The following is a 21,055-nucleotide window of genomic DNA, read 5'->3' on the forward strand; positions in this document are numbered from 1 at the left end:
GGGCTGTTTCCCCTGGCAACTAGCCCTATCCTTAGCTGATTTCCAAAAATCACCTCATTAAGGTAACCTCAGGTGTGGTTTGTTCTGGCTGTTAAAACACCTTTATAGTTTGCAGTACTTAGGAAATTCCAAGGGTCTCAGGATCTCTGAGCCAGAAATGGGGCAAAGACCAAGTATGTGTTTCTTCTTATAAATCCAAGTACAAAGGGCTTCTGTCTACAGAGAGCTGATGAACTTGGAAAGGAGGCACTCAGACTCTGCTCTACACTTTCCCTACAGAGAGTCCCCAGGGCAATTTGGCAATCATCTAATTAAAAAACTAATTCTCAGATGGGGAGAAGGGTGGAAAGAGCTACCACAAAGCGAGTACTGCCACGTGTTAACCGAGGTGTGGACACAGGTGCTCACCGTGCAAATTCCTTTAGCTGTGCCATATATTTGTAAATCTTCATAATAAAATGTTTGGTTGAGTGGACTCAGTTCAAATTCTCTTTGCAATGCTCAGTTTTCTTAAGGTTCTCTTTGATTACTGAAGTTGCCAGCACCAGAGAAATTTCATTTTTCTTGCGTATGAAAACAAAAATCTTAATCTCACGAAAGCAAGTTAACCCTCGATATGCTAGCTTTGATTTCTTTTAAAAAGCCGACTATAAAATGCTAAGCCAGGCACCCAGAGATAGCCCGAATGAGTTAGTGAGGTCTGGAGAAGAAGGGAGGGTTCAGAGCTTCCGGGACAAAGGGCAGATGCAGGCAGAGATGAAGGTGAACTGCCAGTCCAAAATCAAGGTGTCCTGGGGTTGTTCCTTTCTGGAGGCCGTGAGGACCTTTCCCTTTAGCCCAAGGGGCTGAGAGTGAAGAGTCCTCATTCACTTTTCACTTTAAATCAATTTGCTTGAACACTTTAAATAAATTTACTTCTTATTAAGATGCGCTTCAGTAAGAAATCATTTCAACTCTTAAGCCATAAAAGGACAGCCTCTCCCCCAGCTACTGGTGTTGCTGGTACTCCTTGGTTTGTAGACACATCACTCCAGTCTTGGGCTGTATTATCACAGGATGCTGTGTCTTTGTCCTTCTCTGTGTCTCTTCTTCAAAGGACCCCAGTCACTGGATTAGGGCCCATCGCAACCCAGCATTACCTCATCTTAACTTGGTGACACCTGCAAAGACTCTGCTTGCCAGTAAGATCACACTCTGAAGTCCTGGGGCAGGATTTCAACATATCTCATGAGAGGACATGACTCACCCACAGCAGAAAGGGACAGGGAAAAAGGGTTTTGGGAGGGGTGTTGGGTTGGTCCCCAGATGTGCTGCGTGGAGATATTGCATCAGGATGATGGAGAAGTCAGAAAACAGAGCAGCCAGCCTGGAGTCGGCCGGCATGGAACGGATAAATTACGCATCCCCAGAACTGCCTACCTCCGGACTTTTTTACGAGGTCATTAAATATCCTTACTGTTAAGTCCATTTTTACTCATTGCTTGCAACGGAAACTATTCTAATTTTTTTTTATTGAAATAAAATATTTGACCGTAGGTACTTGAATATAATCCTGGTTTTGGACCTAAGCATTAAATGCTTTCCTTCTTATCAATAAGAAGGAAAAACAGTCATGCTACTTCCTTTAGGATGGATGATAAATGAGATACTCGTTTTTTCCAAAATAGCAAACATGATTTCTTTTTAAGTACATGAAACTATGCTTAAAACCCTCCAAGAGTTCTTTTTAAATGTAATTTTACAGATATGCCTTGTTATTAGTAAAATCTCTTTACTTTCACAAGTTAAATTATACTTCAATGTATTTGTGTATTACAGAATGATCAATTCACAGGGTAATCTGTTGTGGGAGTAGAAAAGTAGGCCCAGATGGAAAGAATGCATTTCCATGAAAAGAGAGATATATGAACTAAATAAATTACTAGTTTTTAATAAATAATCTTCTTATTGAATGACTTATCCTTCTGGTAAAATATTTACCATACTCTTTAAAAGCTTTTTAATCAACCGAAGCACTCAGGAAGCTTTAAATGACTGGCTATCCTTTTGTGGCTTAAGAGTTGAAATGATTTCTTATTGAAGTGCATCTTAATAAGAAGCAAATTGATTTAAAGTGCTTCAAGTCCTTGTGGAGTGAGGGCTCTTTGTGCTCAGCTCCTTGGGCTGGAGGGCGAGCTCCTCATTTCACGGGGCTGGAAAGGTCATGCTCTACCCCGTGCTCTGATGTTCTGGGTAATTAAGACTCAATTCCTTTCAAATTACCTGAGGACAGGCCCTGGCCTGAGTGACTCAGAGTGAGAGTGTTTTCCCTGCCACCTCATTTCTCTGTGTAGTGTTTTCCTGAGTTTAAGAAAGAATATAAAAAAATAAATGACTGGAGAACTGATTAAATACAAGGACTCCCAGCCCTTGTCCCACATGTACTGGATCAGATTCTACAGAAGAGGAGCCCAGGAACCTGCATGTTAATCCTCCAGGGGCTTCTTGTGTTTAGACTAGTCTGATCCCCCATCAGACAACTGGAGCTGGCATCTGAGGGCCCTGGTTCTCGCTCTCCTGTGGTCATGTTACAACTCAGGCTGATTCAACCTAATGCTCTGTGATGACCTAGCTGGGTAGGATGTGGGGTGGTGGTGGGAGAAAGGCTTGAGGAGGAGGAGACATGTATACTTATAGCTGATTCACGCTGTTGTACAGCAGAAACTAACAACACTGTAAAGCAATTATCCTCCAATTAAAAATAAATTAAAAACTAAATCGACCAAAGATGTTAAAAACACAAACAACAAAAGACCAACCCAAACCAAAAGCTCAGGTTGCCAGGCCCCAACCCCAGGGTCCACTTTTGTGTCAAAAGAATTCTCGCCCAATTTACTGGATCACAGGGCTTTCCTGCTGGCGCAGATGGTCAAGAATCTACCTGCAGTGCAGGAGATCCTGGGTTTGATCCCTGGTCAGGAAGATCCCCTGGAGAAGGGAATGGCAACCCATTCCAGTATTCTTGCCTGGAGAATTCCATGGACAGAAAACCCTGACGGGCTATAGTCCATTGGGTCACAGAGTCGGACACGACTGAGTGACTAACACCGGATCACTGAGTATAGAAAGAGATTCTTTATGTTCTAAACTTGTCAAACAGCCCCCAGTTAAAGTACTACCACACATCTCGTCCAGAACTGTTCTGGAATACAGATTAGGATAATATATCCAAGAAATGTCTGGCAGTTCCTAAAGGGGGATACGCTCTCAATGATTCCAGAAACACCGGCTCAGTTGTGCCAGAGGCACTGCTTTTCCTTCTGGGGAGGATGAGGCTGGGTCACAGGTCATCTCAAAGCCTTGTCTGCACTTGAGAAAATGAGATTGACCCACTGAATCCTAACTGTATTTCCTTTGGGCGATGCTGGTGAAATGGATGTTTCATATAATCAAACGTGATGAGGGCTCATGGACCCCAAGGCTGACCTGGTAATCAACAACCTTTTTGAAATTCTGCTGGCAAGACAGTGCAATTTTTCAGCTAGTTTCAGAGCAGTCCTTTTCTCTAAGATTCTTAATTATGGGTCCAAGGAACACGGGTTCTGACTGAGGGGAGCTGATCAGGAACTGTCTGCCTATCAAGGGGCAAGTCTGATTTCCTTCTGGGACACTGTTTTGCAGCCTTGCAATTTGTGTAGCAGGCCAGCTGAGGCTTCCATTCTGCAGAGAATTTGGGCCTGTCCTTTGTCTCAGCAGGATTGTGGAGCAGAATCAGTCAAGAGGTCTATTACCAGGAGAATTATCATTAAAAGAAACAACCATATTCTTTAAATTTCCAGAAATGAGTTTTGTGATGATTATTTACAGCCCATTAAAATTAACTGGTTTTCTTCTCCATAACAGGTCTGTAGTTTTATATTTAATATTTAAAATGTCTTCCTGGAAACACTGGATTTTGATGGCAACTTCCCAAGACCCATAAAAGGTTGTTGTTCAGTCACTCAGTCACGTCTGACTCTACTACTCCATGGATTGTGGCACACCAGGCTTTCCTGTCCTTCACTATCTCCCAGAGTTTGCTCAAACTCATGTCCATTGAGTTGTTAATGCCATCCAACCATCTCATCATCTGTCATCCACTTCTCCTGCTGCTCTCAATCTTTCCCAGCATCAGGGTCTTTTCCAATGAGTTGGCTATTTGCATCAGGTGGCTAAAGTACTGGAGCTTCAGCTTCAGCATCAGTCCTTCCAATGAATATTCACAGTTGATTTCCTTTAGGATTGACTGATCTCCTTACTGTCCAAGGGACTCTTAAAAGTCTTCTCCAGCACCACAGTTTGAAAGCATCAATTCTTCAGTGCTCAGCCTTCTTCATGGTTCAACTCTCACATCTACATGACAACTGGAAATACCATAGCTTTGACTATATGAACCTTTGTCAGCAAAGTGGTATCTGCTTTTTAATACACTGTCTAGGTTTGTCAACGCTTTTATTCTAAGGAGGAAGTGTCTTTTAATTTCATGGTTGTAGTCACTGTCCACAGTGATTTTGGAGCACAAGAAAATAAAGTCTCTCACTGTTTCCATTTTATTTTCCCCATCTATTTGCCATGACCAACTCCTGGAGTTCACTCAGACTCATGTCCATCGAGTCAGCGATGGCATCCAGCCATCTCATCCTCTGTTGTCCCCTTCTCCTCCTGCCCCCAATCCCTCCCAGCATCACAGTCTTTTCCAATGAGTCAACTCTTCACATGAGGTGGCCAAAGTACTGGAGTTTCAGCTTTAGCATCATTCCTTCCAAAGAAATCCCAGGGCTGATCTTCTTCAGAATGGACTGGTTGGATCTCCCTGCAGTCCAAGGGACTCTCAAGAGTCTTCTCCAACACCACAGTTCAAAAGCATCAATTCTTCGGCGCTCAGCTTTCTTCACAGTCCAACTCTCACATCCATACGTGATCACAGGAAAAAACATAGCCTTGACTAGACGAACCTTTGTTGGCAAAGTAATGTCTCTGCTTTTGAATATGCTATCTAGGTTGGTCATAACTTTCCTTCCAAGGAGTAAGCGTCTTTTAATTTCATGGCTGCAGTCACCATCTGCAGTGATTTTGGAGCCCAGAAAAATAAAGTCTGACACTGTTTCCACTGTTTCCCCATCTATTGACCGGATGCCATGATCTTTGTTTCCTGAATGTTGAGCTTAAAGCCAACTTTTTCACTCTCCACTTTCACTTTCATCAAGAGGCTTTTTAGTTCTTCACTTTCTGCCATAAGGGTGGTGTCATCTGCATATCTGAGGTTACTGATATTTCTCCCGGCAATCTTGATTCCAGCTTGTGTTTCTTCCAGTCCAGCATTTCTCATGATGTACTCTGCATATAAGTTAAATAAGCAGGGTGACAATATACAGCCTTGACGAACTCCTTTTCCTATTTGGAACCAGTCTGTTGTTCCATGTCCAGTTCTTTTTTTTTTTTCCATGTCCAGTTCTAACTGTTGCTTCCTGACCTGCATACAAATTTCTCAAGAGGCATATCAGGTGGTCTGGCGTGCTGCGATTCATGGGGTCACGAAGAGTCAGACACGACTGAGAGACTGATCTGATCTGATTTGCCATGAAGTGATGGCACGATGACCAGATGCCACGATCTTAGTTTTTTGAATGCTGAGTTTTAAGCCAGCTTTTTCATTCTCTTTAACCTTTATCGAGAGGTTCTTTAGTTCCTCTTTGCTTTCTCCATTAGGGTGGTATTATCTGCATATCTGAGGTTGTTGATATTTCTCTCAGCAATCTTGATTCCAGCCTGTGATTCATCCAGCTTGGCATTTCACAGGATGTACTCTGCATAAAGTTAAATAAGCAGGATGACATTTACACAGCCTTGACATACTCCTTTCCCAATTTTGAACCAGTCCATTGTTCCCTGTCGGGTTCTAACTGTTGTTTCTTGATGTGCATACAGGTTTCTCAGGAGACAGATAAGATGGTCTGGTATTTCCATCTCTTCAATAATTTTTCACAGTTTGCTGTGATCCACACAGTCAAAGGCTTTAGCGTAGTCAGTGAAGCATAAAAGGTAAGAGGCAGTAAATCACCATCAGTGGTCTGGGGGTGTATTTTCTGAGGGTCAAGGAGACACAAGATTGCAGCTGGAAAACTTCTTGATGTCAGTGACCTTTGAGTGCTCTGGGAGCTGAGGCCTGGGAGGCATGAACTTGGAGGAATTTTTTTCAGTCTTAGAGATGAGAGAAGGTGTTGTTTGTGGGCTTCACCTGGGTGGGGCTTTCTGGGTCCTTGCTGGTCCTGTAGGCATGGAATTCACTCTCTGTGGGGCTGCTGAGACCACAAAACCCCTTTTGCAGCTAAATGCTTCCAAACTGCTCAATCCTGAAATTTAAGCTTAGCTATTGGGAAATGATACTGTTCCATCTAGAAGGCAGACGTTTGCTAGTGATCATAGGAATCATTTGTCAAAATACATCCACAACGTAGGAAAGTATAGATACACAGCCAAGGTGATCATCACGAAGCCACGAGCAGCCCACGATGTGCACCTAGTCTGCATCAGCGCAGGTGCATTAGGGAGTGATGGAATGTTCCATTTCCCAGCGGTGGCCAGGGCCCCTCGGGAATAGGAGTTCTGTACTGGAGAGGTGTCCAAGCTTCCAGGACCTAACCTCACTTGGTGGAAGCCTCACTGTGAGGGCTGAGCAGATTCTTTTCTAGCAGAGCTGACATGACTTGTGGAGACAAACTCCTTTATTTCCAGTCATCTGGGAGTTCGATGAGTGACCAGTCGCCATCACTCTGGTTTTGTTTTCAGTGACTCACATACCATACCCACCCTTCCTCATTCACTCAAAGTTTTAAAGAAGCTACAGCTAAATGCAGCTGCTTAACATCATTAGAAGGAGCCCAAGGTTGCAGGTGACGCTGCACGGGTACTTTAATGCTGCTGAACTCATTGTCGTTTTAAGAGACCTGACGAGACCGAAAGCCAAAAGGGCTTTAGCGGTCTCAAGGGGTAATGTCAGAGGAAGAGGAATGCTGGGGGGTGCGAGCAAGGAAACAACTGAGAACCAGTAGCCAGCACTTGCTGTGGTTTGTCTGGGCAAACGTCTGAGAAACCGGTTTGCTTCTATAGCTGTTCTCAAATAACTTCTCTGGAGGGAAGAAAAAGAGGCTAGTCCGGGAGCACATTTCTAACAGCCCTGAAGAGTTTTAATTCTGAATAAAAATTCACATCAAGCATGTCTGTTATTTAATTTAGGTCATGTTTAACTGAAATTAGCCTTTCAAAACTGAATTTCGAGATCCACTGAGGTGGCAGGCTTTCATTCCCAGACAGCCCGGCCGAGACAACTTGGAAGTCTTACCTGGGCAGGCAGCTGTCGGTGGTGATTCCAGGGTCCCTGCTTCCAGCTGTGTGGTCAATTGTTGCCCAGCACTGGGTCCCTTCTGTTTAAAATGGGCTGATCAGATAAAAACTAACTCAGGGCTGTCATGTGGATGAAGTCAAGTCATGTAAACAAAATGCTCGCATAGCACCATGGTTTACAACAACCACTTTCATAGGTGCTGGTGGCTACGACTCATTGTTAACTGTTGCCAGTTAATGTTCAAGGTGAGATCTGACAACATACTCTGAAAACCCCTCGATTTTAATCTAATTAAAACAGAAACTACAGAATAAAAGAAAAGAACACTGTTATCCATATAGGAAACCGTCAGTGTACAGACAGGATTTTAAAAGGTTCACTGTAAGTTGTCTGTTGGACTCTCTGTCCCCATAGCAACGATGCTCACTTTCCTTTGTCGTGGCTGCGAGCCTAGCCTTCCCTTCTGGCAGCACAGTCTCCCCAGAACCTCCCGTCTGTCCCCACTTTGGCTGTTGGTACCGAACCTTTCCAGAGGTTCTAGCGGATCACCTGAAAATGGTATGAAAACTCAGAAAACCAATCATTTGTGACACAAAAGGAAGCATCAACAGCAGGATTTCAGGCACCTTTATTCATGGCAGGTATTTTTGGTCAGGGGACTTTCCCCTGAAAACTTCCTGTAACTTAAGGAAGCCAGCTCCTTGCGCCCGACTGCCACTTGCCATCTCCCAGGCTTGGAAGCACCTGTGTGTGCTCCTGTCCCGTCCACTGTGCTCTGGGCCTCCAGGGCCAAACCCAAGCAGGACCCACCAGCCCAGGGAAGGACTTTCTGCAGCTTGGTGCTAACAGCGGAGAATCCATCTTGTCCAGAAGAAATCAAATCCTTTGTGCTCCCTGGATACTTTACAAACAGGACACATTCTTCCTTAATCTTATTATACATTTGCAATACAAACAATTAAGACTGGTGACATAGGAAACTTTAAAAAAATCATACTGTGTTGACTATGGGCTTTCCTCTCCTTAACACTATTTCATTCCTCAACTTCTTCCATTTTCTCTACAAAATCACCCTGCTGAGACAGTCACGCAGTTCTCCTTCCCGTCAACACTGCCTCCAGGATCAAAACTCGACATACTCAGCTGAGCAGCATCATCAGTAATAAAGCCACTACTCTGCTTGAATTCAGGTAGGAAACAGTATAAAGAAGCAGTGTTTCTTAAAAACTCAAGCCTACTACAAGTTATTTATCATCTTCTAGCCAAACCACTGGCACAGGCTTAACATGGTCTGCTTTTCTTTTCTGTTTCTTTTCCCAGCCAGTAGCTCAAAAGATGGGAGTAACTGAGTTGTACAATCCTGCCAGATTTCCTATGGTAACGACTGTGAGTGGACAATGTAGGGTCCGACTGAAGAATTCAAATCTCATGCAAAACTCTAACTACTGAAAGCCTCATCACATCAGGCAACTCTGTCGTTTTCCATATTTAAAAATTCTAACACTAAAGTGGCAGTGGTCACTCTAAGTTACTGTGGCATCTGACCTCAGGGACTCAGATATAAGATCGTGGTTCAATTCTGAGTTCTGGCGACAGAGTAGTGACAGATATTCTGAATACACAATTTTAAATGTTTTTAACCACTTGAAAAGTATCACCAACACACTATTTGGTATTTACTCAATGGTTACTCTGAGAATCAAAGAACCTTAACTATAAACGTCTTACTTCACAAAATCTAATTATAACCAAGAGTTTACTCTATGTCTAATAAAAAAATCACGCAGCAACTTCTATCAAACAGCAACTACTACAAAGGGAATGACAGGAAAAAGAATAACCTCACAAAAATACACTAAAAAGTTGGACAACTGTATGCAGGAACTGCCAAAGTTTTAGTGTTTAATAGCACAACTGACCAAGGTCCAAGATGTGAAGTCACCATGTTCAGGAAACATGGGGGCAGGGGAGGGAAGTCACTCCATAAACTAACTCTATAGTATGTGGTAAGAAGAATGCACACTTTATAATATAAAACCTGTCTACACATAGTAGTTAGTTGAAAAAGCCATCTGTCTCCTCTTGGCTTGTAAAAAGGTGTTCCAGATTCCAGCGAAGACAAGCAACCTGTTGAAAAAGGAGAAGCCATCAATGTGCTATTCATTCTATAAGGACAAATAAAAATAATACACAGAATTAGTAACAAAAAATCCTTTCAGAATCCTCATTTGAAGTAAATATTGTGTCTGCATAAAATCCTAGCAAAACTACAATAAAAACCTTTATTAAAAAGTTTATTGTGACTGTTTCCTACTCCCACTCCTTTTCTAGCATTATGCCTGTCACTTGAAATTCTTCAATCTTGCAGTTCTTGAGAGGGTGTTCTCATTCACTTGATGGGGTTTTTGACGGCTGGATGACATGAGACCTGGAGGGGCTCCGGAGACAGAAGAACACTGCCCAAGTCTACAAGGAATCAAGGTGACAACCACAAAAAACAACTTTGTGATTTACTCACATAGTGCAACAACCCAATCTACTATTAAGATAACAGTAGATTTAAGATTTTTTACCTCTCAAACCTTTATTTATTTTCTTGGACTTCAACCCGTATTTCATAGTTACCTATAATTTGGTCCAGCCAGGACATGCTCAGAAAATAAAAAAAAGAATTTGGTGTCTTTTCCTGTATATTCTGCTTGGTACTCTAGTTACCTAAACATTCACAGTAAACTTTACTTTTACAGGAAATTAAAATGCTAAAGGGCTTCCCTGAGGCTCAGCAGTAAAGAATCCGCCTGCAATGCAGGAATCCCTGGCTCAGGAAGCTCCCCTGGAGAAGGAAATGGCAACTCACTCCAGTATTCTTAGCTGGGAAATCCCATGGACAGAGGACCCTGGTGGACCACAGTCCGAGGGGTTGCAAAAGAGTCAGACACAACTCAACTCAACAAAATGCTAAAAGTGCGAAGAGGGTTTAAAAACGACCCACTCCAGTACTCTTGCCTGGAAAATCCCATGGACAGAGGAGCCTGGTAGGCTGCAGTCCATGGGGTCGCTAAGAGTCGGACATGACTGAGCGACTTCACTTTCACTTTCTGGGTTGTAATGGGGTAAACGCCACACTCTAGAAAAGGCTCACCATGAAGGAATCCACCACGGTGAGACCAAAGCAGTCATCTATGCGTCTAGCTATCTTGCTTTAACTGCTCTTTTTTATTATTAGTCTCTCCCCTGGAAATTTAAATCAACTCTAGCATAAAGGGTTAACGTGGCCATAGTTTAGGTCATCTAAATCATACATAATCAGTTATTGTCCTGGCATTTACCTCGTGAAGGGGTGTTTCTGCAAGAGAATCCCTAGAACTTATGGTATTTACGAAGGTGGCAAAGTGGGTGTTCTCTCAAACAAACAAAAAACCCTAAAAAGCCATTGGAAGATCTGCCAGTGATTCGAATTTTCAGGCCAACAAAACATACTTTTTGGTTTTGGTTGTACTGGTATAAACTCAGTGTTATCTAATATTACTCAGTGGTAATCTAGGGTTCACTGATAAAAACAGGAAAAAATATACTCCTCATAAGGAATTAGTTTGGTATGAAAAATTCACAGCCTGGAGTCCCCAGGGGCAACAACAAGCGGATGCTTGCTGGTTTGTGGCTGGGGACGGACCTAGAGGAAGTCCAACTACATCAGAGTCACAGGGACCTGTACCAGGGTCCTGCCCCTCCCTCCGCTCACCTTCAGCTCTTCTGTGTGGCCGGGATCTTGTTTTCACCGTCCAGCTCTTCCACCCCGGCCTGCGTCATGAGGTCTGCTATGTTCTTCTCCAGGTCATCAATGCGACTGCTCATGTCATCAAGTGGGGAAGTTAAAGACAAGGCACCAGAGCTTCCACTTCTTACCCTTCTCCCCCAGCTCCTTGCAGACTAGGGCCTTCCACACAGCAGCTTAATGAAAGTGGTTTCCTAACTTCCTTTGGACATTGTCAGAATCTGGCTTAGAGCACATCCCAGCCCTGCCGTTATTCTTGTGAAAGGACCTAGGCAAGTTCTCTCACTTTCTAAGATTCCTGACTCTTTATCCACCACAACCTGTTCGTCAGGTGATGGTGAGGATCACGGGAGATCTACACATGAAATGCTTAGCTCACAGTCAACCACTTGAGACAGTATTATCAATAGACTGCAAGTTCCTTGTTGCCAGGGATCTAGCTCAGCTGTATCCCTAGATCTCTGCACAGTACTTCTCAGGAAGTGTGTACCTAAGCTCACTGAAAAAAAAACCAAAAAAACCCCCAAAAAACCCGGATAAATGACAAGTGGACGTTGACCTGCAAACTACCTACTTATCGCCACTACTGGAAAAATGGGACCCAGTGACCCATTAGAGACTGACTACAAATAAAGGATATTTCTTCCAATGATCTGGTCGGACATGGTCTGAAATTTATCTTGCATCTGTTGCAGGAGTGTCTGCACCTGTGAAACGACCAAACACAACACCCCACGCTTACCCTGGAGACGCCGTCACGGGATCAGGGTAGAAGCTCTCGTCCCTTGGGGAGATCAAGGACCCCAATTCTCCGCAGCTCCGTGGCCTTCAATTTCCCTGTCTGGGTTTCAGTTTTCCCAACTGGCGAATAAGACTTGGGGGGTGGGGTGGGGTGGGAGGGGCTGGTGACGCCCCTCCCTTCTGGACCCTCTGCGATTTATAATGCCTTGGGTGTTTGGGGACGGAGGGGTTGGGGATGGGAGCTGCGGGATCCCGGGGTCACCGAGAGTGAATGGGGCGGGGGACCCGGGCGCGTCAGCAGGTGAGCGACCTACAGACAGCGACCGGGGGCGGTCAAGGTAGGGGGGCCGCGGCAGCAAAGCCTTCAGAAACAGGGCCTTCTGAGACCCGCCCCGCGCGGCCGCGGAGACGCGCCTCGGTCCGTGGGCCTCGCCGGAGTCGCCCGGGGTTGCAGCGGCCTCGGGTGCGTCTCGCACAGCCGCCCCTTACCACTGAGGTGAGATCCTGCACGGTCTTGGGGTCAGTCTCGGCCATCTCCCCGGTGCCCAGCTTGGCGGTGCTGCCTCAGACCTTCACCTATACTTCCGTTTGTTCGCGCAGACGCCCCAGCGGCTACTTCTCGCGACGACCGAGGCCAGTTTCACGGGACCACTGGGCATTCTGGGAGTCGTAGTTCGCGTCACGCGCCGGAAGGGCCTGTCGCATTGCGCTTCCGTTCCGAGGCGAGGCCCCGCCCAGCACTTCCCCGCCCCTTTCCATAAGCCACGCCCACCCCACCGCCCCCACCGCGGCCCGCTCCGCGCCCGGCTCCTGGCCCCGCCCCGCGCCCCGCTCCTGGCCCCGCCCCGGGAGGAAAAAGGTGAAACGAACGTGCTGTGAGGCTTGGATCTGGAGTTTTGTTTGGTGTCTGTTTCTGGCAGGAGACTTTGAGACCTTTCTATCGTGACTGAAAATTTCAAAACAGCCAGCAAATTTGACACCTTTTCAGTGGAAGCTTGTTTTCTTTTGCACTTAAGCAGAAAGACGACATACTTTGTTGCTTTATGCAAAAGCTCCACTAATTTATCATCATAGCTGATACACTTACTTTGTGGAGTTGACACACCAAAGTTAACTGAATATTGTTCTCTTAACAAAATTGCTGTATCAAGTGTGAGGCACCAGCAGTTAACCTTTAAAACTTTGGTTTTGAACAACGTTCATTTCTGTTTAAGTGTCTTATGTCCTCTTTGCATTAAAAAAAAAAAACAAAAACTATTTCTTAATTAACTGAGTGACTGAAGTAGTTCTCTTTTCCCCTTTCGAGATGGTTTGGGTTTATTTTCATGCTTGCGCTTTGCTTCAGGCCGGGCCTTGTTTCTGGATCCTCAGTTCTCCGACTTGCACTAAACAGGACTGATGCTTATGTGTCTACAGCTGCAGTGAGGTGTCGTGTTGGTTGAGCAGGGGAGGAGTGACCACCGCAAGGTGGGCCTTCAAGAACTTGTCATTGGTTCTTTCCTTCCTGACTTGGCACCCACATCAGCTGTTAGGACCTAAGCCTGCTCTGAGCTGTGTGCACTGGGGTCTCCAGGTCACCGCGTGCAGGTGAGCCTCAGGTCTGACGATGCCCCGCAGCAGCTTCAGGCTGTAGTACCCCGGCCTTCTGGTGGCCCGGGCTGCACTGGCTCCAGCCTTTCCTGGACGTTCCAAACCTTTCCAGTCTCTCTAGACCCCGTGCGTCATCCCCTCATTCTCAGAGGATGACTGACTATTCTACTTTGCAGTGAAAACAGAGACTATTGTCAGAACCTCCCTCCTGATCTACACATGTCCCTCCATCAGCACCTGTATCACTTCAGCCCTTTCCCCTCAGAGGACAAAGTGACCTTGATGAGTTTGGGGGTAAGTATGTGCCTGTGAAATCAGGGAAGCCTGGCATGCTGCAGTCCATGGGGTCATAAAGAGTTGGACATGACTGAGCGATTGAACTGAGCTGATGAAGTCATTGTCCCCATCAGAACCAGAAATATCTGCCACACCCCCAAAGTTTTCCTGATACACTAACATATACTATTAATATTAAATATATGTAATATAGGTAATACATTTTATATAATAAAATAAAATACTTCATCAGATCAGATCAGATCAGTCGCTCAGTCGTGTCCGACTCTTTGCGACCCCATGAATCGCAGCACGCCACGTCTCCCTGTCCCTCACCAACTCCCAGAGTTCACTGAGACTCACGTCCATCGAATCAGTGATGCCATCCAGCCATCTCATCCTCTGTCGTCCCCTTCTCCTCCTGCCCCCAATCCCTCCCAGCATCAGAGTCTTTTCCAATGAGTCAACTCTTCACATGAGGTGGCCAAAGTACTGGAGTTTCAGCTTTAGCATCATTCCTTCCAAAGAAATCCCAGGGCTGATCTCCTTCAGAATGGACTGGTTGGATCTCCCTGCAGTCCAAGGGACTCTCAAGAGTCTTCTCCAACACCACACAGTTCAAAAGCATCAATTCTTAGGCGCTAAGCCTTCTTCACAGTCCAACTCTCACATCCATACATGACCACAGGAAAAACCATAGCCTTGACATTGTGTTATAAAGTAGTAATATTTTTTTTAATGTGTGTTAAAAGAACACTAAATGTAATGAATGCCCTGTGGTAAATTTTAAGTATAGAGTATTGTGGCTATGAGCACTATTCTCTAGTGGATCTCCAGAGCTTGTTTATCCTGTTTAAATGAAACTTTTTATCTCTTGACCAACATCTCTCCCTTTCTGCCTCCTCCAGCCCCTGGCAACCACCATTGTGCTCTCTGCTTCTATGAATTGAACTGTTATACATCCCACACACAAGTGAGGTCAAATATTTGTCTTTCTGGGTCTGGCTTATTTCGCTTAGTAAAATGTTCTCCAGGCCCATCCATGGTGTCCCAAATGGCAGGGCTTCCTTCTTTTTAGAGGCTGCATGATACTCCATTTTGCGTACACACCACGTTTTCTTTATTCACTCATCCGTCAGCGGACAGGTAGGTTGTCTGCACCCCTTTGTTGCTGTTCAGTCTCTAAATCATGTCTAACTCTTTGTGACCCCATGGGCTGCAGCAAGCCAAGCTTCCAGGTCCATCACCAACTCCTGGAGTTTGCTGAAACTCATGTCCATCAAGTGATGCCATCCAACCATCTCATCTTCTGCCACCCCCTTCTCCTCCTGCCCTCAGTCTTTCCCAGCATCGGGGTCTTTTGGCTCCACCCCTTGGCTGTTGCAGATAACGCTGCAGCGAACCTGCGAGTGCAGACATCTCTTCCAGATCCTGATTTTATTTCCTTTGTATAAATATTTAGTAGTGGGACCGCTGATCGTGTGGTAGTTCTCTTTTTAATTTTTTTGAGGCGCCTCCATGCTGTTTGTGAGCAGGACTCACGGTGGAGACTGTGGCCAGTGTGGCCAGGCAGTAGGATCTGTGGCCAGCTGCTGAGATTCCTCAGTGCTGTGAGCCCCGGGCACGTCCTCTCAGCTTCTAGCCGGCTCAGACTATATTCAGTTGTGCAGATTGCCTCTGTGTTCTTTGCGGGACAGACAGAGTGGCCTTTTGGGCAACATGCTGCAAAGGTGGGGGGAGCAGAGACTCAGTTTGCTTTCCCAAAGGAGAAACTGTGGACCAAGGAGTCTCTTGGCTGTGAGCTGGGCTGCCTTGGAGGATGGGTGATGCAGTAAAGTGAAACTCTTCTTGTCTTTATTCAGGTTCCTCTGAGAAAGGCATCTTTTTCAGTTTCCTTTTGCTCCACTGAGGTGCTGGAACATCTCAGGTGTACTCCTAGGCTTCCATAAAGGTGTCCTAATCCATGAGTGGTCATTAAATTGATGTTTCTGGGGGAGGGCGTGTGGACTGGAGCCTCTCATTCTGCCATTTTGCTCTGTATTTTTTTCGATCATCACTTGACTATATCCTGAGTGATGCTGGTTTTTCATTCATAGTAGGCATGATTTTCATTAAAATATATTGACTTAAGTAAAAATCACAAATTTAAAGGTATACAGTTTCACGCTATGGCTGTAACTGACAGCATGAGTGGCTTCTTGGTGTGGTCTGGTTAGGTGAGGTGGGAGATGGATGTCCTTAAACCATGAGGATGCTCCCGTAGGATGACAGTTTAGAAAATTCTGCCTTAAGAGAAGGCAGGGCAGCAGAGATAAAGAGGTAGTGCTTGCTTTAAGTAATTTGTCATTACACACTTTGGGAAATGCTGCTGAATCAGAGGAACACATCTCTTCTCCTTGGGGATAAATCACAACCAGGACGGTTGGGAATTTCTATAGGTGCTGGATACCCATTTGGTATAGAACAAGCCTTCAGTAATCCTGAGCAGAGAAGATGCTGCCTTGCTGGTGTGAGGAAGGGCAGGGCAGGGATTCAGGGTCCATTCTTGGTGGATCAGAGGAGGAGCACCAAAGGTAGGCCTTTGTTATGGAGAGAAACAAACATTTAATTTAGTTCTGACAAATTTAATTTTGAAACGCCTTTGCCCCAGGACAGTCTTCCTGGCATGGATTCCCATGTGACATCAAGTTTTGCTAGTGTCCTGGAGTGCACCCTGGGGACAGCCTCTGGTGACTTTGACTTGGGAGGGTCTCTTTGAGGTTGCGTTCACAAAAGAAAAGAAAACTGCTTTCATGGGAAGAATGGTGTCACCGGTGGCATCCCGATCCACCTCCAATTGTTTTGCTTCTAGTTTGATGTGTTGGTTGATGTTTCTCATGTTCATTATGGCAGTTTTCCAAATTAGTGTCACTGTGATTGCCTGACAAGGAATCAATTTCCTGTTTGTTTACCAAAACTAGCAATTTCCTGCAGACAGACTGCCTAGAGAGGAAGGAAATGTTTCTTAGCGACTCTTGACTTACAAGTTTGGTTTTGGTGTGCTTCACTGATCTTGTCATTATTCAGTGGCTTTGTCATCATCAATTTCACGCATTGTGTGTAATGATACAAACTTGGTTCCGTTGATTCCTGGTGACATATGGGTGGTACTGGCTTAGGATAAGTAAGTAGGAAAAGATCAGTGTTGGAGTCACACATACACTTTCTAGGAGTTTGAACAAACTCCAGCAGATAGTGAAGGACAGGGGAGTCTGGCGTGATACAGTACATGGGGTCGCAAAGAGCTGGACGCAACCGAGCAGCTGAACAACCAAGGAGTGAGGCCTGGCTAAGACAGCTTTAACTATGTCAATGGAGTTTTCTCATCTGTACAGTGGGGATAATCTCTATTTCACTGTTCTTGAATTATATAAATTATCTATGTAATATATAGTTATATATTACATATAAAATGTATAACATAATATGCAAATACACACACAAATAATGTAAAATATCTCACCATAGGAGGCTCTTACCAAGTATTAGCATCCTCCCCTTCCCCTTTTTGCTTAAAATCTGAATTAAGTCATCTTCTTGACATCTTCCTGTACCTGGTTATCTCTCTATTTCACTCTGTATCTTTCTACCTCTCTCTACCTACCTACGTACCTACCTACCAATCATCTATATGTTTTTTTCCAAGTCTGAAGGATTTGACTGTTATAAAAGAAGATAGGAAAAGAGTTAATTATTAGGCAGGCAGGCAGCACTTGGTTTTACTTTGGTCATTAAATATTATAGGCCAACCAGAGCACCATTTGAAAAAATATACCTTTGTTTTGTCACTGTGTTTAAACTGTACTAAAGCCAGTCTAAGCCCAAGCACACACATTAAAAATCTCAGATCACCTTTATTTGACTGTTTCACAAACAAGTTAAAATTTCATGGCAACTACACAGTAAATCAAATGTTAATTTATAGCCCAGAGACTATAAGAAAGTCAGCAACTAGGGCCCAAAGGTACAGTATCTTCAGTTGAATGAAAAAAGTTTTAAATAATAAACTTTTATCTCTTTAAAATGTCTATGAAAAAATTCATTTAAAATTTCTGAAAAATTTTATCTTGGGGGAAATAAATAATATTTAACACCAGAACAGGATTGACACAAATGCATGACAATGCAAATATTTTTCATATAGCCTTCATTTTAAACCCTTTAATAATCTGAATGCATGTATATGATAAAGAATGACTAATTTTATAAAGGAAAAGCTTTAAAAAGTAGCAGAAAATGGAGAATTCAGCATATATTTATAGGACTTCTATGAACCACTTTCTCAAAGACTTCAGAGCTTTGTAGTGAAAATTACTATGGTTTTACTACACCCATTGCTTCTCACTGCATCCCTACCACCCAGCAAGCACTTGGGGCCGGCTCAGAGGGTAAAGAATCTGCTTGCCAATGCAGGAGACCTGCATTCGATCTCTGCTTTGGGAAGATCCTGTGGAGAAGGGAATGGCAACCACTCCAGTATTCTTGCCTGGAGAATTCCATGGACAGAGGAGACTGTTGTGTCCGATAGAGTCAGACACAACTGAGCGACTTGGGACCAAACACATTTCCAAAGCTTACCAAGTTCAGCAACCCTCCAATGACTGCTGTTCTGATAGTGATGCAGCGTGCATGGTAGGAAGAAGCTTTTCTGCCTCCCAATTGGATGACTGTCTAAATGATTTGTTTAAATCATAGACTTATTCTTAATTTATAGAATTAGAGTTCCTATCTGAAATCCTTAGTCACACATTTAGTCCCCCCATTTTTTCCTGTGTCTACAGATTTTGTATACGCTTTTACATTGTTGTTGTTTAGCCACTCAGTCGTGTCCTGCTCCTTTGCAACTTCATGGACTGTAGCCCGCCAGGCTCCCCTGTCCATGGGATTTCCCAGAATACTGGAATGGGTTGCCATTCCCTTCTCCAGGGGATCTTCCTGATCTAGGGGTGGAACCTGCGTCTCTTGCATTGGCAGGTGGATTCTTTACTATTGAGCCAAACACAGTCAGAAGTAGATAAATTTTTCAGCAGTGGGCTAATCCAGTAGCAATAGGAAATAAAATAAGGGTAATGCATTTTACATAGCAAAGGAATTATTGATTGCAGTAGATGAACAATTATGAAAGCCCATTATCATAGGATTACAAGAAGTCCCAAATCTTCCGAGTCTCAACAGCCAGATAAGAAGATGGTTGCATCATCTTTATGAAAAGTGCAGCTACGCACCACCATCATTATCATCATCATCTTCACCATCACCGCCATCATTATTATTATCGTTTCTATTATTTAGTAGTTAAATAGAAAAGGTAGTTTCTTCTTTCTCAACGCTCACCTTTCTCTTGTGACTTTTCTCTCCCTGGTGTGATTTACCCGATGATTCCTTCTTAAGTCAACTACAAGTGGCTAGATTAGTGCGCTCTACTTAGAAAATCAGAAAATGCTTGGAGACCCTTTAGCATTTGTCTATAGCCAAGTACAGTGCAAGCTCTTAAAGATCCCACACAACACCCCCCACTCAGCTCTCTACCCCGCTCAGTCGGTTTGGTAGTGACTGGGTACTTGGGAGGACTTTTGGATCACTTGGAGTTAACTTTTGGATCACCGAGATCTCTGATTTCACACCTACCATGAAATGTAGCTGGGTTTATTTTGTTATGATGTTCAGATTGGCAGGTGCTGGCGGAGAGCCAGGGCAGGTACCTCTACCTGAATGATGTCCATCGGGAGAGAACTGTCAGCACCGAGGGGAACTTGTATCAAAATTAGAAAATGTTCGCATGTTCTTCTTAGAACAAACCATCTGAAACAATTAATCATGTGTAAAATGGGGAGAAAATGTAATTTTTAATTAACTAAGGTGGTTAATACACTAATTAAAAAATGGAGAAGGTGTGACTTCATTCAGTGAAAATAAAATCCCCACAGTTTTGTGCTTAATGGGAAAGAAATTTCTGGCTCTCACTTGACTTTTTTTTTTCCAGTAACTTAGACTGAAATAAAATACATTGGTAATTATGAAATAACATTTTGATTCTGCAGTGCAACTGTATTCTAGCAATATAAATACACCCTATGATTCAGGAAATGGTACCGTTTTGGCTCCTAAGAATTGGTCTGTTTTGTTGTTGTTTTTGAAGGGATTCAAAAGAGCAACATGACAGAAATATCTCTGTCTTGATGAGGATCCTGGGGACAGGGAATAAACTTAAATACGAGAAAATTAAGGCATATCCTGCTTGTTCATGAAGTATGCCCTTTACTCTGATTTCTTAGTGTTCTATGCTAAGTTGAGCTACCGGCGCCATTTGTAAAGTGCTGCAGAGCCTGTGGGCTTGAGAGGCAAGGGCAAGTCTTACACTCGAGTGGACGGTCACTCGATGTCTGTCTTCTTCCCCAGGGAGGGCTCAGGATGAAGCGAGCTTCCTGATGCCTAGTTAGCGAGCCTGTGAGCCAGGCTGCTGACCGCCTGGCCTCTGAGGATGCTGCTGGATATGCTCCGTGGTGAGCCCTCCCCTCTGCCTTGCAGGAAGAGGGGAGCGAGCTCCACCGGGGAGACACGGGGCTGCGTCCTGTGAAGCCAGAAGAGGAAACCTGGTAAAGTGTGACTGCAGGCTTAGAGCCCCTGTCCCTGAGGCTTCTCTGTACCCTCAGCAGGGCTGCTGACTTTCCCACTCACCCATTTGATGTCGGGGGACCCAAACGGCCAGCCAGAAGTGTGAACTCGCACTGGGCAAGACCCAGCGTCTGCGACATTAGACGCCAACATAGAAATCAGAGAAGAGCTACCGTCCGGCAGTTTTAACCACCAACACCCATTTATTTTAATGAAAAAAAAAAATCTCTGCATTCTATATGCTTCAAAAAGATTTACTATAGAAACAAATACAATATATGGAACTCTATCTGCATAATTTCACTACAATAAAGACAACATATGACTTCTAGTTCCTATGAAGGCAAACTCAAAAGCACAGGTGCAAACAGAGATTGCATAAGAAAGCGTGTGCGCACCCGCGCGTGCCCGCGAGTGTGGTTAAAACCTTTAGTAAGCAACGGCATTAAAATATGCTAAGACACTTACCTGACCCTAGCTCGTGTCGAGCGCTAAGAAAAAGCCACAGGCTGTCACTAGTTTATCTGCTAGAAAAATTTGGTGTGAGCTTTGATGGTTCAGTTACAGCGTATGGACAAGAAGATAACCTTGGTACAAGCACTAACCTCCGTCTTATGTTCGCATGCTCACAGAATAAAAATCAGTTACTTCTCATA

At 44.3% G+C, this 21,055-nt stretch overlaps 1 protein-coding gene across 1 annotated transcript; it reads right to left on the minus strand.

Annotated features, from left to right (window-relative positions):
• Window positions 1-7,975: 7,975 nt before the first annotated feature.
• HSBP1 (heat shock factor binding protein 1) lies at window positions 7,976-12,524 on the minus strand. The gene is made up of 4 exons (XM_005902628.3): window positions 12,369-12,524; window positions 11,779-11,845; window positions 11,106-11,226; window positions 7,976-9,490 (listed from the first exon to the last, which is right to left on the minus strand). Exons 1-3 carry the CDS (start codon window positions 12,411-12,413, stop codon window positions 11,108-11,110), a joined length of 231 nt encoding a protein of 76 aa, XP_005902690.1. The 5' UTR covers window positions 12,414-12,524; the 3' UTR covers window positions 7,976-9,490; window positions 11,106-11,107.
• Window positions 12,525-21,055: the final 8,531 nt, after the last annotated feature.

This window comes from Bos mutus, chromosome 18 (genome assembly GCF_027580195.1).
Source record: "Bos mutus isolate GX-2022 chromosome 18, NWIPB_WYAK_1.1, whole genome shotgun sequence".
NCBI lineage: Eukaryota > Metazoa > Chordata > Mammalia > Artiodactyla > Bovidae > Bos > Bos mutus.

What these genes read in the sequence shown, in the direction of transcription:
- HSBP1 (XM_005902628.3), bottom strand. Translation starts at nt 12,413, where the DNA reads ATGGCCGAGACTGACCCCAAGACCGTGCAGGATCTCACCTCAGTG. An exon ending in TGCAGGATCTCACCTCAGTG is followed by an intron (nt 11,846 to 12,368) that starts GTAAGGGGCGGC and finishes GTCGTTTCACAG; the next exon opens with GTGCAGACACTCCTGCAACA. An exon ending in CGACCAGATCATTGGAAGAA is followed by an intron (nt 11,227 to 11,778) that starts ATATCCTTTATT and finishes TAACTTCCCCAC; the next exon opens with TTGATGACATGAGCAGTCGC.